Source organism: Motacilla alba, chromosome 1 (genome assembly GCF_015832195.1).
Source record: "Motacilla alba alba isolate MOTALB_02 chromosome 1, Motacilla_alba_V1.0_pri, whole genome shotgun sequence".
Taxonomy (NCBI): Eukaryota; Metazoa; Chordata; class Aves; order Passeriformes; family Motacillidae; genus Motacilla; species Motacilla alba.
Window position 1 is genome coordinate 54,824,084 of NC_052016.1, and position 16,701 is coordinate 54,840,784.

A 16,701-nucleotide genomic window follows, 5' to 3' on the forward strand; every position below is an offset into this window, starting at 1 on the left:
AGTTTATTGTACCCAGCACTTGTATCATTTATTGCTGCTTTGGAGCTGTAATAAAAATGTGCAGATTTGCATTTTCATAGAAAGCAATAACAAATTTACTAATGAATCTCAAGATACCAGTGCGGGTAAAGGGAGCACCTGAAACTTCTCATGACATGATTCCCCACTGACACATCAGTAAAACAAGTAGGAAGACAGAATCAGTCAACACAACCAAACACCCCCTCAAGAAACCAGAGTCAGTCACTAACACTCAGATTATGATGAAGCTATGTGAAGAGTGTCAGGCAATGACCAGGGAATTGAGCTGAGTTTCTCAAGAAGAAAGGTCTTGGGAGAGCATAATTTACTGATCTGGCAACCTGTTGTATAGGGAACAGAGTCACAGTAAAAAGTAAAAAAAGTTGAAATCAAGCTTTTGGGAAGACAGACTTCCATGCTCATGAGTAGTTCTCAGTGAGTATGGTTATCCTAAGAGTAAGCAGGAATAAGTCTCAGTCATTAGAAACAATGAATGTACCAGCAGTGTATTTGGGTGCCAAAATCAGCATGCTAAAATTTGCATTATCCTGTGTGTTATCCTTTTTAAAATGCAAACAAGGTTGAGACTTCATTGCTAAAGACACAACAGCTGTTCTCCTCAGGAAGGGAGGAAAGTTAAATGGGAGAGTTTTGTGCCTATCCAAATGCCACCTCCCCTCCCCCCCAACCAAACTGGGCTTTACAAACCCCACAGAGACCCTTCACAGACCACCAACACATACTCCCCTTCCTCCACCAAGTCCAAGAAAGGAAGGTTTGCCAGGCTTACTTGTAACTTTTTACATTCCCCAAAGCCAAATACATAAGGATTTCCAACCTTAATCCATATTTTAAAATGTTCCACTTTCATTCTCATGCCTTCCCTACAATGCTTTCTCAGCAGTATCAGTCAGTTTGAAGAGAATGGCAACTCTCATGTCTGGCATCCCTTGAAGCACTGTCCTGGTTTTAGGTAACAGTCCTGCTTCTTCCCCTAGATTTACTGCTCCTACATTCTTATTTCAACTCAGCATAAATCAGGGGCTGCTTAAAAAGTAGTAGTAACTGCTTCCAGAGAAATACAGTCTGCCACAACTTTCTCTGCTATCATTTTATCACTCCTCCATTGCAGAAACAGCTTGTACTTGAGCACAAAACAGCTCCTCCTTGTTGCCCAGATGGCCTAACACACATTCTTAAAGATTTCCACATACATACACCCCACAAATCACACACCATAAAATCTAGTAATTGTGCATACATTTTCCTAAAATGACAGTCTCTGACACATTCTCAGTTTTGAGAGATCACAGCTTCTTTACGCACATCAACAACATGTGACCGACATAGGGAGAGGTTTTTTTGTTCAGATATGTCTTTGGGATCAACTACCACTTCTCAACTTCCTTCCCTCTTCTTCCCCAGGTCTGTGTTTGGAATGTCTTTGAGTAAAAGATAGCCTGACAGCCCAAAAGGAAAATTGGTACATTTTAAGTTCCCAAGCAGTTGTGCCATGGCGGTTACTCGGAATATAATGAAAACCAATTCATGCCCTTCATTTGCTCCACCTCTCCAAATTTTTTGTCTTTTCTGCAGATATACATAAGCAAAGGCTCCCATCTTAGCTTACTAAAATAACATGTAAAGTCTGACAAAAGTCTATACCTCTGTCAGAAGAGCTGGTCCTTTCTCTTGTCCAAGGGCTCCTGTGTACATCAGGAAGGTCATCTGGCTGAATTATAATCCTAAAGAGCCCATCCTGTGCAAACACCAATGCCTTGTCAAGGAAGAGAGGAAAGAACACACCCTTGGGGAGACATGAAGACCAGACTGCCCTTTTTAATGGCAGTGCATGTTCATGTTGGATTAAAGCACAGCCCAGTTGTGGATTCAAGTGATGGGGAAAGCTCAGCCCAGTGACAGGTGCAGCAACATCCATGACACAGCAGGAGGGACTGGGACTTTCTAAGGGAAGTGGCACCTTAGAGGTGAGCACTGCACAAAGCTCCTGGTGGAGAAAACTGCTGGACCCACTGCAAGCACATGGTGCGGTGCCACCAACACGGACTGCAGCAGACAAACAAAGACTAATAATGCCACTATAGAAGCCCCAGCTTGAAATTTCTTAGATATCATGCATTTACATATTCAACAACAGTAAAAAAAAAAAAGAAAAACAGGAGAAAGTGGAGCAACTCAACAGTCTATCTCTATACTGTCCATGAATTAGGACATATTAATGGGAATAAACCCATTTCCAAACAGTACAAACCCACATGTCATTTTAAAGCTAATGAATATGAGCTGACACAAAGCACAAGCTGAGTGTCACATTGCTTTGCTGCTCCAGACACCTGTCATTCCTTGGCAACCGAAGGGAGAAAAGGTCAAGACACTGTTAGCAAAATGAAAAGGGAGACTAACTTTTCTACCAAAATTGAACTTGACAGGAGCCATCACCACAAATAATGCTGAGAGGTTCAGGTGTTACTGCCTACTGAAGGTTTAAGCTTATGCTGCTATTGAGCTGTCTATGTATTTTAGTCAGTTATCACTAATAAAATCAATCTGCATTGATTACTGACATTTATATTCCACATTTAAGGATACCCACCAACATGTGTAAAGAAGATGGTTGTCTCAGTCTTTAAATATTAGTTCTGAATCTCCTCTCCCTTGTCTGACACAGACTTCATTACAGTGGGCTGTGCATCCTGGCTCAAAAAAACCAAAAAACCCCACTGGTCCAGGATGTTTTTATTTACAGCAGTTACACTCAAATTGCAATAGCTCACAAAAGGAATCAGGTTCTAAATAGTGAGGAAGAGCAGAAGTGACAAGACAACATTATGAATTACCAAGGGAATAACAGAAGCAGGAGGTACAACTGACTAATTTTTGAAACCTCAATAAAGAAAAGTGGATAACTCAAAAGTAATACTATGAGTAAATAGTGTAATTTGCTATTTTGAGTGCATTTTAACACATTCTACATGATTTTCTTGAAAAGAGATAGAGGAGACGTAAGGAGTTACTAAAAGCTATTACTCTCTAGAGCACAGAAATAACCAGAAGCATATTAACAGTCACAGCTATCTGCAAGGACTCAACATCTCAGTACAGAGGGGAAAGAAAATGTGTTTTGGACAGGTTACTCAAAGCTTTCACTCCTGCTGTGGGCTGTCACACAGGCCAATACCTCCTAATTCCTATTCAGTTAAGTGACACAGGATCCCCGCATTGGAAGGGAGACTCCCAAGGGCACTGAGTGACAACACCTTTTTTTAATGTCCCTAGCCACAGAGCTCTCTCTCCTGACAGGGCATGTATCCCTTGGGTCAAATACAGTCAAACCACTGAACTGGTTTTACAGTAGAAGAGGCTGTAATAAAAGTACATTTGAAAGCACCACCTGTGCTGCTCCAGATTTACTCTGCATACTGGTCATGGGAGACATTGTGTAGTTTTTACCTCTGACCCTGCTATAGTAAAAAAAATTCATTCAAGACTGTGAACTTGGGCAAACAAACACTCCAAAGCTATACTCTAGATTTTTTTCTTTGACAAACTAAGATACATTTTATTTTAAATCCTTCACATGCATTTAAACTAGGTTACAGATGCCTTTTATGCATCCCAAGATAAAACAATCTCTAGTGGTTAATTAGTGAAACTGGATAGAGGTATTTTTATCATTAGTGCTCATCCAAGTAAAATGGCAAAATTATTTGCTAGCAGCATTTAAAAATGGAATCTGTATTCAGTTAAATTTCTTCACTGCCCTAGCTTCTTTGGGTCATGAGCATATAAAACCAAGAAACCTCAAAATAATCAGGACCAGCTCAGTTCATGATACATATACTGGAAAGAAATTCTATATTCCAAAAATTTGGTGACCCTACACTCCTGAGCTAGCATTCAGAGGGATTTTTGAGTTGTCTATGAAGTGGTATTAAGACACCAGGAGTTATTAATTCATTGATTGCATGCATCTGTACTAAAAGGACTCCCTAGAAAATTTGATCTTCAGAAACATACTCCAGCAGTGCCTCCAAAGATGCCAGAAAAATGCCCTTATCAACAATCAGAAAGGAAAAGTTGCCAATGAGACTGCTGTTGGAGCTCAGGTAAAATTAGCTTTTTTGCTTAACTTGCCAAGGACAAAGAGGCAAAGTATGAGCAAAATGCTTCAAGATGATAAAACTGAACACAAAACAGAATGTTTCAGTGTTTTGATCAAGTCTCTTACACTCAAAAAATCCCGAGCTGTAGCTGGACTTTACTGCTGGCAAGCAGCTGGCAGCCAGGCAGACTTGAGTCCAGGCAAGGGAAATGCAGCCCACACAGATCAGCACTTCTTGGGCTCACACAACAATATCCTAGCACGTGGCTTGGAACAAATAAACTCATTTTATTTCCAAACAACCTCCTGGAAAGTAGAAAATGCAATTACTATTCAGTTACTTCAGTGAGACTGCTCACAGGCTAGCCACCATGCATTTCCAAAAGTGGGCTCCAAGCTGAATTCCACACTGTGAAATCGCACAAAAACATGACTTGTGAGTCAGTATACTTTGTTGTACTTTGTTTGCAGCATTTCCAAACCCTCTGTCACTCTGAAAGAGTTTTACGAAGAGCTGGGCAAAAAGAACTGCAGCAACCTCCTTTTCACACCTAGGCTAAGCAGTGTTTTTAAATACCAGGATAAAATTGAGTTTAACTGCAGCAGATACAGCTAACTAAGTAGAAGTAACTCTGCTTTTCTCTCGCCTGGAAGACTGAGACCTTCCAAGATGTATTTAATTAACAGAACACACACACTTACATGCCCATTTTAATGCCAGTGCCTCAAAGCTAAACACGAGAATTAAGACTCACAGTTTCAAACTGTCAGCAGTCACTGGCACCAGGGCAAGTCCTCCTCAGCCTCCTTTCTAAGCATTGTGTTATTACCATTCTCAAAAAACACTGATCTCTCTGGTGACCAGCAACAGGACCTGAGGGAATGACATGGAGCTGTCCCAGGGGACTTGTAGGCTGGATATCACTAAAAGGTTCTTCACCCAGAGGGTGGTTGGGCACTGACACAGGTTCCCCAGGGAAGTGGTCACAGCACCAGCCTGACAGAGCTCAAGAAGTGTTTGGACAATGCTCCCAGGCACATGGTGTGACTCTCCTGGGGATATTCTATTCAGGACCAGGAGTTGGACTTTGATGGTCCCTGAGGGTTCCTTCCAACTCAGCTTATTCAATGAAAGGCAAGTAAATTGCTGTAGAAATGTATTTTGAAGATTGCTATTTAGAGCAATGAGGTACAGGTAGAAATGGAGAAATCTCACATCTTCAGCATGACAGCCCCATGGCTTAATTAGCAAAAAGAAAACCAGACAAAAAACCCTGCTCCACATATGCAATATGCATAGGACCTTACTTTGCTCTCAGTTATTCCCATGCAGATGAGGAATGTCTCTACTAAAGGAAGTACATTTACAGGGGTATAGGCCAGAAAAAAAACCAGCACAGCCCCAAAGGATATACTTGTGAATAGGTGTATTATCATATATGCATTGATGTATCTGTAGTGTTGGATTTTTAAAAAACTACCTCAAAATCATGCCTTCAGTGCAGAACAGCATTGCTAAACTCAGCATTCAAGTGCTAAGCACAAGTAATTCCATTATAAGGTTTATCTACACTTTCAACACCAATATAAATTTGAAATTTAGCCTTCTCTGTATCAACAAGTAATGTCATGTGCACTGAATTAGCCTGGATGAAAGTTCTTTTTTATTAAAAAAATATTATTTATTAAAACAATGGGTTATCCAATACTGAGTCAGAGCAGTCAGTGTTTTTCAATTCCATGCTCAAGGCCATAAGAGGAGTTATATTTTATGTGAGAGCTTTGAGCTTTTGGAAAGAAAGCTGGGCTGAAATGATCAACAATGAACTCTTGAATTTCAAAGTTGGTTTTGTGATGAAAAAAAACCTAGGCATGGATTTTCCTAACTTTCATAATATAGGTTTATCTTCCCTAGTAAAAGCTTCTTCATATTAGGCTATCACTCTTCTAAACATGAACTTGTATTTTTATTGGTGACATAGTTAAAGTGAAAAAACATTTACTGATTAAAGGATTCTGGCTTTGAAGAACACACTGCTCTGGAGATGACTAAATGTTTCACATTGAATGGCCTCAAACTTAGAGAACAACATTATCACTGCTTTGGTATACACCCCCCAAATTATGAATTTAAGATTTTTCGTACGATATTAAGCATACGTGTTACCAAGGGGCAAGGGAAGAATCACTGTGCTGTTCACATTCCTCTTATGTAAATGTACACAATAAATCGATCCAGGCACTCAACATACTCTGTGTCCAATAAAATATCAGAGAAGATCTCTTCTGTTGCAGTATGTACTGAACCTGATGGGCATTTCATCTAGCAAAGGAACCTGATTTATCATTTATAATATCTGGAATGTTAAAAATTACAGGTTCTGTTGGCTGCAGGGTGTAATCAAGGCAGTGCCCATAAATTCAGAGCAATGCTGATAGTTTCCATCATGCTTGGGAAAAAAATCAAACCCAGCCATCACACAGCTGGGCCAATTTGGTTTTCTGGGAAGATGGACTGCTCTCTCATGATTCACCGTGCAGTGCATAGCACTACAAAAAGAAAGGAAAATTAGCATGGATTTATCTTCATGACTGATTCCTTGGAAACTTTTGGGATTAACATGCTCAGTTAGGAAGCCAAACAACAAGAAGTCAATCATGGATTAAAGTTGATGAGATCAGCCTATACACAATGCTGAATTTCTTCAGACAAGAGGGGGCATTGAAACAGAGAACAAATTGTCAGTAGCAGCATATAAACCAGGTACTGTAAAGAATTCAGATTTATTTTTAGGAACAAAAAGCAAAGCACTATCTGGAAAATTTTGGATTAGGCTGGAAAACTGTATTTTACAATATTCTAAGAACTTTGGCAGGCTCCTTGTACAATCTGTTTTCTGTAACTATTGCTACTAAAGAATGCTTTCTTGAATTGGAGCCTGCAATCAGCTTTTCTGGTGGGCAGGAAGGGGATAGTGTCCTGTGCTGCCCTAGGTCTTTTCCATGTTAAACCTGTGTACCGAGCTGCAGACAGTGCAAGAGAAAAATAAGCACATATATAAGATCTGTTTTTCCACAAATTATCAAAATAAAATGCTTTGTTCCTCATACTGTGTTCATTCCTGTGTTTTTCATGTTTTCCACATTCTGTACTATTCTGTACTATATTCTTCATAAATATTCAGCACTTATAAAACTGATTAACAAACCCAGGCTGAGAGGCACGGAATTCCTTTCTTTTACATGTTTCAAAAACACATGAGAAGAGAACAAAAAATATTCTCTTTCTGGATAGGATTCGGTTACCTTAAGACAGTACTGCTGCTTTAGACAGGTTTGTCACAGGTCCTGTGCCATACCTGCCAGTCCCACACTGCTCTCCATGAGCTCAGAGCTTCCACAAAGGTTATCTACATGGACACTACACACATTTCTCTCAGGCACCTAATTTAAACTGGATACCAATCTTAAGGACACTGAATCCCACCTTTTTGTCTACCTGAAAGCGCCCCTCTACAAAGAGTAAGTTACATATTCAGGATATGTATGCATTTGTGAGAATCCAAATCTAGATTCCCAAATGATCCAAAATGAAAGTCACACACACATTCCTCCTTTGCTTCACCATGATAAGAGCATTGTGCTAAGCTCACCACACCAACTGAGTACATGCACAGAAGTAACAATTATTAAATGCCCACTGGCATTTGAAGTCTTTGAACAGGCAACTGAATAATTTGAATAAGAAGACAAGACAGCTATCTACCTTTATTTTTGTTATCCTTGCTATAAATTTTTGCACCCGTATGTTCTTATCCTTAATTTAACACTGCAGGAAAAGACTGCTCTTATTTTTTAAGAAAGTTGCTTTATACGACAACAGCTATAGCACTTCAGTCCTCAACTTACTGCAAAAATTCCCATGCTTAAGGTTTTCTATTGCCTGGCTGTAACTTAAGAGTGGCAAAGTCAATTGGAAACAGAAAGCACAGAGATGTAGGTAAAAGTCAGACCATATAAATCAGGGATAAGCACAGAGAAGCATTATAGTTGTATATTTTTAGTACCATAACAGATACACTCATGTCTACCTACCATTCGGAGGAAAGAGTTGAAATTCCCATGCCTGCTTTCCATATTTTTTTAAATACCTGTTGTGTTTGATGGAAAAGCAAGAAAACAGAAAAAACAAATGCAAGGTCTCACGCAGCAACACTTCACGTGTGCTTTGGCAGCCTGTGCTATCAGCTCGTCTGAAGTGGTGACCACTAAGAGCGCGTGGAGCACTTAACAGCTCTCATTGCCAGACCTTGCTGACTCACAAAATCACTTCTTGTTTAAAAGCATGTTTATCTAGGTATTGTGTTTGCTCAGAGCTTTTGAAACTTGAAAATTCAGCTCTAGAATAAAAATTATGATCTTAGTGTTTTGTTGTTCAGTACGTTTATCTTGTTTGTTTAACACTACTCAGATATTAGACTTCCCTTTCAGCAGCTACAAAGAAACAGCTTTCTAATCTAGGCTTACAATTTATCTCTGGATTCTTAAAATATAAATTAAAATTATGCAGCAATCAAGGTATGTACATTATACTCTCCCCTTCTCACTTGCCATTAATTTCTCTCTCATGGCCCTATACCGCCAGACCTTGACACTGGGGCCATCTATTCCCACCCCTGACTCATTCTGCAATATATAATACAAAAGTGCTTCACATTAAGTATGTTTCAAAAAACTCCCGTGCTCCAGTGAAGTACTGAGCACATTTTTCCTGCACACTGAGTTGGCCTGAAAGCTATCTTCCATGCTACCATTTTCACAGAACCATTCCCAAAGGCCTTGAACTCTTCCCTGATATTTCTGATACCACCTTTGATCTTGCTGTGTTTCTACTTCTCCAAGCATGACATGAAAGCAACATTCCTGTATTTTTTTACATTTGAAATCAGCTATATTTCAAAGCTCTGATGTCAACAGGACAACTTTATATCATCTCCAGTTAAACATATCTGCTCAACAGATGTGAAACACATCTTTTGTTTCACTACTCAGTTTGAAGCCAGCTACAAAAGTAATTGAACAAAATGGTATTTTGTGAGTATGCCCAGCTACTTGTCTGTCAAATCTTTAAAAGTTGAAACCTTGTCACTGGTCTTCTGCCTCAGGATGATGCTGAATGGCTGGTTTTCCTTAGAAACAGATTTAGTGCACAGTGCTAGTGCATGCTGACATGAGAAATACAGGAATGGACACCTAAGAGAGAGCTTTACATTTGCATTTCATCCCTACGGCCATCTTGGTAGCTTTCTATGCAGATTCCCCTGCTACTCTTAGGACAGACCCAGCATGGAGAGTCAAGAGTGGGGAAGAAGCAGCAATTAATCTGCCAACCAGCTCAGTGGATGGAAAGGCTAGATTCTGCACCCCTTTTGATAGGTGAATCTGTAAGTAAGAGAACCTCAACTTCACACCCTGAAGCACCTTGGCAGCAGTGATATGCAAGGGTTCAGGAATCGGGCTAAGAATCACACCAAAAGGACTTGAATTTCCAGGATATGCTTCTCTTTGTGTTTTTTAGTTATATTTGACTTAGCTCTGTATTTTCAAAAATTGAGGGGAGAAATCAAGAGAATGGCAGGAGGACAGTGACGAAGAAATGGTAAAGGAGAGACTAGCAAGATAAAGGAGAGGAACATAGAGTTTCCAGTTGTTAAACCAAGACAAAATCTCTTCAGATTTCACTGAACTTTTGATGACTTAAAGTTCACCTCTTGAAAAATACTAGGAGGGCATTTTCAAGAGAGAAGGAAAATACACTCTCAGCTCCATTGCCCCTGCAATCACTAAATTACAAGGCCTGCTGTCTGCTGTACCACCTCTCTAGCTGCATGGATCTATTGCAATATGGGCACACATTTTAGTAATCACAGAACCTGAAAACAGTTCCTGGGCCCCAGTCTCTCCACAAAGAATCAGCCATTGCAGAAAGGTAGGACCAGCCTTAACCCCAAAGCACCTCCTAGGGGTAAAGCCCATGACAACAATTACCTGAATATACTTTTCACAAAACCTCAAATTCTATATTTTAGCCCAGAACCTGAAAAAAAGCTGGTAAATTAAATGTTTCAGAGATGCAACACTTTGGATCCTTCAGGTTTAAGTGTACGTAACTGGTATCAAGATGAACTTCTAAGGTGTGAGGGGTTTTAGCATACCAACATTGGGATGTTAGGAAAAGAGATGGCAATATGCTTTTCTCAAGCATTTATCATTGTTTAATTAAGTTAAATCTTAATACCTTAACTTGCATGCCTCTGCAAGGTCTGTCCAGATGTTCTGGAGTGCCAAGCTGGACCACCACCTCTTCCTTCCCTCTGTTATTTGCAAAGTATCAGGGAATAAAAGTTATGATAGCCCCAGTGCCTCTCTGCTGCAAAAGCCATTTAAATAAGGCTTACTATATCCATTCCTCAGGTGTTAAAACTCCACTGAAATAAAAAAGATCCAGTAACAAAGGTAGAACTGGCAGTCATATTCATGATGTGTTTTTTCATTCAACTGTATAAATATTTACTTAGTACAATCCTTCTGAAGATACGTAGAAAGTAGCTCAAGTTCAAATCCCTGTTTCATTAGGATGCTAAAAGGATATTCCCCATACACCACATATCCAAGTATAAAGTATGGGTAAATATTAAACTTGTCCACAGCACCAGGAAACAATCAGGAACACACCATACACATAAGCAACAGCGCAGAAGTGCCAGGCATTTAACTACCATCCTCTCAAGTTGAAGGATTTATTCCCTCGTGGAGCATCTCTTTCATGAGCATCATTCCATACCACAAACTGATCAACACTGCCAAGCCTCACAGCACATACACAAAACAATCTCTCTTTCTTTGTGTAAAGCTAAGGAGGGAATTAAAGATCTCTTCTCTCTACCCTGTATCCCTAGGATACCAAAACTGGTGTCTCTTGGGTTTCCAGGCAATTTGGCTACTTTTACACAGTTTTGGAGGGGAAGTTCCTTAAGGCTGCTAGTCAAGGAAACTCACCAGGGAAAACCAAATAGAGCTCTTCCCATTGCTGCAGGATGACAGGATTACTTCTGTCACTTCATCTCCCTTAAGGCCTTAAACTTTCTCCCAACTTCTATGCAGCACAAGCACAGAGATGCAACTGAGGGGCAGAGCTGCATCTTTTAAGACATTTTTCAGTGCTCAAGTGTTGGGTGGAACTGACTCCTCCTCAGTCCCAAAAGCTCATTTGGCTCAGGATGCAGAAAGAACTGAACATGGCCTAAGTGGAGAGAACCCCTGACCTCATACTTTCAGAGCAGACTTGGATTTTATGTATCATGTAGAGGTATCTGGTGAATAAAATTCCACCCTAGGGTAAAATAATTGAGCTCGGGATGGAGGTCCTAGAGAACTTCACTTGTATTCAACTCCTTGTATGGCTGCTTATATGCTTATAGCATAGTTTTGCCATACAATATTTGATGCAGAACTTAATTTACTTGTCAGACTATGGTATAAAGAAACAAAGACACATGGCGCTATAATAAGCTGGAAGCAGGACTTCCAAAACTAATTTTCAAATAGAGAAAAGAATCCTAACAGAATATCATGATGCTATTAAGCATTTTCTGAAAAGCTCAGGTAAAACCCCAGTAACAGCCAGCCATGCTCAGTAAGAAATACACTAGAAGAGTTTTTTTTAAAGCTATTTATATTTTCTTTGCACAAATATTGTTATCATCTACCACAGCATGTAAAAACCTTTACTAAAAGCATGATGTATAGGATAACTCTCTTGCAATAGACTAATGAGTGTTGAAATTTTGACAGATAACAGCTTATTCAGAAATGTGGAAACAAGTTAGTGGACAATATTTGTTCTCTAACATCATACACAGAAGATGATCAAACCCTGATGGAGTCAGAAATACTGACCACTCTGAACATTATATTACTTACTGAATAACAAAATATGACTCACCCATATCTCTTCTAATTGATATAACTACCTGCCTAATTATAAATGTTGCAATTTTGTGTTAACCTCATTCATGGCTGCTCAGCTGTACAAAGAAATAGAAAATCTAATCTATATGCACCCATAATAATAAAACTGATGAATATTGTGGAAATTGCTGTATCAAGTGATCACTTGATACTCAACTGATCTAACCACTGACTTTAAGTTCCTTGAATATTTCTAACTAGGCAACAGCATATTATAAAATTCCCCTCCTGATAGATCTTAAATTCAAGACTATATTCTGCAGCATGAGAACTACACTCCTATCCTAAGCTACACTTAAACTACACTCCTATCTTGAAATGGAATGGTAGTAACAGTATCCAGCCCTCTTTAAAAACCAGTTTCAGTACTTGACATCTTCCACCAAATTATTTTCAAAATAAAGTTATGTTTTAGTTATTAAATTAAATAACCTGATTCATTTTGTAAATGAACGTCATTTACAAAATTATGTCATCTCTTTCCAGAAAACAAAGCAAATTAATTTCAGTTCCAGCTAATCTATGGTCTGTAACTTGGAAGCTACAGCTATAGTTTTGAATAGTTTATTATTTGCCTATTAAATGCTATTAAATGAACTTTTGATTTAAATTTAGCTCCCAAATTCCAGTTTTTATAACTATAAGCATTAATTGAAATATTTCCATGAATACAAAGATGCTTTCAATAAGAGTGTTTGCAGAGAAGGAATGAACTTTGCCTCTGACATCTCATATCCAAAGCTTCACAGTACTAAAAACCTTTGGTCTTCCTTTACAAACATTAAAAGATTCAAGTGAACTGATTTGAGGAGGAAAACTGAATTTTAAATTGTTAAACATGGAAAAAAAATGGCAGTCCTTCTTGCTCAATCCATTTGGGTGAGGCTTTCTAGTTAGAAGAGATGATTTAAGAAATAGGCACCAGTAAGACCCATTCATTTAGTTACTCTTACCTCAATAATATACAAAACCACATTTTTGTAGAAGCAGTACAGTATGCATTTGGTAACTCGATTGTAACTCCAAGCACCATGGACCAACAATAGCTTCTCCAAGTAGGAAAACTGAAAGACAGAAAAGAAGTATTGACATATATGAAGAATTGCTAAAAAAATTGGTTGAAAGTAAACACATGTCCTCGAGGAAAAAAATTCTCAAATAAGACCTGAAAGCTGTTGAAGCGCCATATTTAAACAAGTAAACAGAAGATATATGCAAAAAACAATTCTTAAAATACTGAAAGCTAACATCTTTTTTGTAGCAAAACTGCTGAAGGTTCTAACAAGTGGTCTTAAATGGCAAAAAGTCTTCAATTGTTAATACCATCCTGATGGTAAAATGAATGTTTAAGGGTTTACAAGGTTCAGAATCTCCTTTCCCTGTGTAAAATGAACAACCTAATAAACAAAACTGTCTTGAGCTGAAATAAAATACACAAAAGGGGAACGAAAGTGGAAAAATAGATGCATTTATATAGATACTTACATTAACATTTTCTGCCCACAAAATTCATGTGATCGTGTGTTATAAAAATATTGTATAAAGCAAGGTGCATTTGCCAAAAAGGGCAAGTAAATTAATCTTGTATAATTGTGTACCTTTTAATGCTAGTTTGAACCGCAGATGGAGCTCAAATTCAGAACTTTTGAAAATGGACTTTTATGAAGCCAGTGTTGTAATCCAGACTGGGAAATGCATAGTTTTCTTGTCTTGGCTTTGTTAATGAACCTTTTTATGACCTGCAGCATTCCTTTCTTGCCCACAGCTCAAAGGGATGACTGTGTTTACTGTTTAGCATGTATGTACCTGAAGCGATCTTGGACACTAAGGTAATTATTTGCTTTGCTTCCTTTTCCACAAAGTGACTTGACAGGAAAACCCAGACTTTCTAAATTTAGATTCTAGATAATTTATTTTAACCAAAACTTATCTGAAACTGAAAGCTACAGTAATGAGTTAGGGCTGTTGTGAGGCAGCTCTGCTCCCATGCTTTCCAGCAATGAAATCACTGAACCACAAATCCTGTAAGGACAGCCTCTCTCCCATGCATCAGCAACTCAGATTTGTTAGGATATGCCAGCAAAGGAGAAGAGAAAACAAAAGTGAACCAGACTTCACTGTTCTCTGCTTAACTTGAGCTAGAGCTGTAACTGGGACACTCTCAAGGGAGTAGCTGACCTGTTAGACCCCTAAATACCTCAAGTTAATTTGCAGGAGAGCCACAACTTTCCTCATCAAAATCACTAACAAAACCCCACCAAAGTGATGGGAAACTTGCCACAATATCCTTACAAACCATCCCAAAGCTCCTGTGGAGAATAGTCAGAAACAGCCTGAGAAGTTCTCTCTGCTGAATCTAACAAGTGACCATCTAGGATGTGGTCTTCTTGAAAGTTCAAGGCAACAAAAAATCCTACCATTAATTGCTCTTGTCTGTGCTCCCATGAAAATGAGTGCCCTACAGAGCACAGCAAGGAAGATATTCAGAGCCTAAGAACACACAGAGCCTGCTCACACCAGTGAGGAGTCCCATTAAGACATGGCAAAGAATTAAATCTGCTTTGATGCTGATATTATGCAAATACACAGCTACTGGCACAGAGCAGTACAGACGGGGGCTCTACCAAGACACTGTCCTTGTCTGGCTGCTCCTGTTACAGCATTTTAAATCAGCAGGAAACATTATGACCATCTGGCCAGCCTACCTGTGAAACAGTGTGTAAGTTTTTACAGTCATCTCTGTATCAACCCGAGCATAACTTCTTTTATACAGAGATTATCTTCTAGAATCTATCTTGACTAAAGGATGAGGTGATGGCACGTTGGGGGTTTTAAGACATGAAAAGGCATCCACAAAACAAGCCAATTTTTCCAAAGAAGAAAACTGAAACAAGAACATTTGTTGAAGAAAGAAGCTTCCTTAATTAAGGAAACGAAACAGTCCCTAGACACCAGATGTTCTCTGGATTAAGATGATAAAGCTATTTACTGGGAAAAAAAAAGTTATTAAAGTCTACTACTGTCTTCCTAGTTAGGTCATTTGATTTAGGAATTCTCTAAACAGAGGTCACTGGTGCAATATCATTTCAAGGGAAAAGGATGATTCAAACAGATGCTCCTTGCACCTGTGGAAGCTATTTCAAGTGGAGTCAGACACAAGTTGGCTTTTTATTTTTGTTTGGTTTATGCTTTGATTCTCCCTGGAATCCCAAATGAGCCTATATAGAGACTCTCTCTTCTCTAAGTGCCTACTTCTGGCAGCACTGCATTTGAAATAGCATTTGAACATGAGATGGTACATTACAGTGGTCGTCTTAAATTACTCAATAAGAACATACTCTGACTTCAAGGCATGCACATACAGTAATGTTTTAGTGGGAGTTATATGTCTTTGCTGAAAGAAATACACTCCACGGAGATCAAGTTTTTCTTTTGAACACTAATTTACTTTTTTTTTTAAGCACATACTACCACACAGTATTAGTCTCCTCTACTACAGGGATTTTTTTAATATGTTTTCTGATTTAGTCAGTACAAATTCTTCTACACAATCACAAAAAAACCCAGTTCCACGGTATTTCACTAATTTTTGAATGCTGCAATTCTGCGCTGGTGTCACAAGCTTTTATTTCATATTGAATGAAAAAGATTCATTGTTATTGTCAGTAACTTGCTGACTGGAATTTAAACGAAGAGCAGCTTCCATGTTCTAACACTAAACTGAAATACAGGGTTTTTTTTAATGCAATAGCAACATGTGAACTTGGAATTACTTCTCCAGATTTAATGCTACTGTGACACAAAAGAAATAACATATGTAGGGCCAAACTCTTGTTTATGCTTAGTTACCACAGCAGAAGTAATAAATGATCTGAGGAAGTCCAGGAAGGGGTATTCCATTAAGTTATACAGCAGAAGCTATATATAATCCACTGAAATTAAAAATGTAAAACTCCTTACGAGATACCAGAGGCAATGGCTATGGCAGTTCCTACACTGGTATATATTTGGAATATGCTGCTGCTCATGACAGAAAAACTTGGTAAAACTGCCTAAAATTCTCAAGATGGATTTTGTGAAAGGTCTCAGTTATTCAAACCTGAAGCTTCAGGTTCTTCAGTGTTCCTCATCAGAGGTCACAACAGAGCAGCGATACAAGACTGACACTCTGCTTCTCAGCAGGGTTACCACAATAAACAGTTATCTGTGCATATAGCAGCATTATCCCTGCCTTTTCAAAACCTCACCTCCTACTGGGAGCTATCAAAAGATGGTAATATTTCACGTCACTTGGTAGAACAAATCTGACTACACTCTGCCAGAAGGGAACATTAGCTATAGCTCTAGTCACTGAGGAGACAAGGGATTGTCTCTGCTTCCTGTCAGCGCGATCTGGTTTTGCCCTGCATCTGTCTCAAACACACAGAGCATCTCAGGTGTAAACAGTATTCAGAGGCTATTAAGCAAGTGAAGCATCTTTTTCCTTTCTGATTTTTCTTTCAAAATCTTGATTCTAAATTGTGGTT

At 38.8% G+C, this 16,701-nt stretch overlaps 1 protein-coding gene across 6 annotated transcripts in view; it reads right to left on the reverse strand.

The window, feature by feature from the left end:
* ATP8A2 (ATPase phospholipid transporting 8A2) overlaps positions 1 to 16,701 on the reverse strand; it is a 313,238-nt gene that overhangs the window by 130,052 nt on the left and 166,485 nt on the right. For all 6 annotated transcript variants that reach the window (XR_005258169.1, XM_038147367.1, XM_038147375.1 and 3 more), the window contains one exon: positions 13,129 to 13,239. Coding sequence is in view for 5 of the 6 variants with exons in the window: in XM_038147367.1 (XP_038003295.1) it covers positions 13,129 to 13,239 (111 nt within the window). In the remaining variant the exon portion in view is untranslated. The remainder of the gene's footprint in view (positions 1 to 13,128; positions 13,240 to 16,701) is intronic.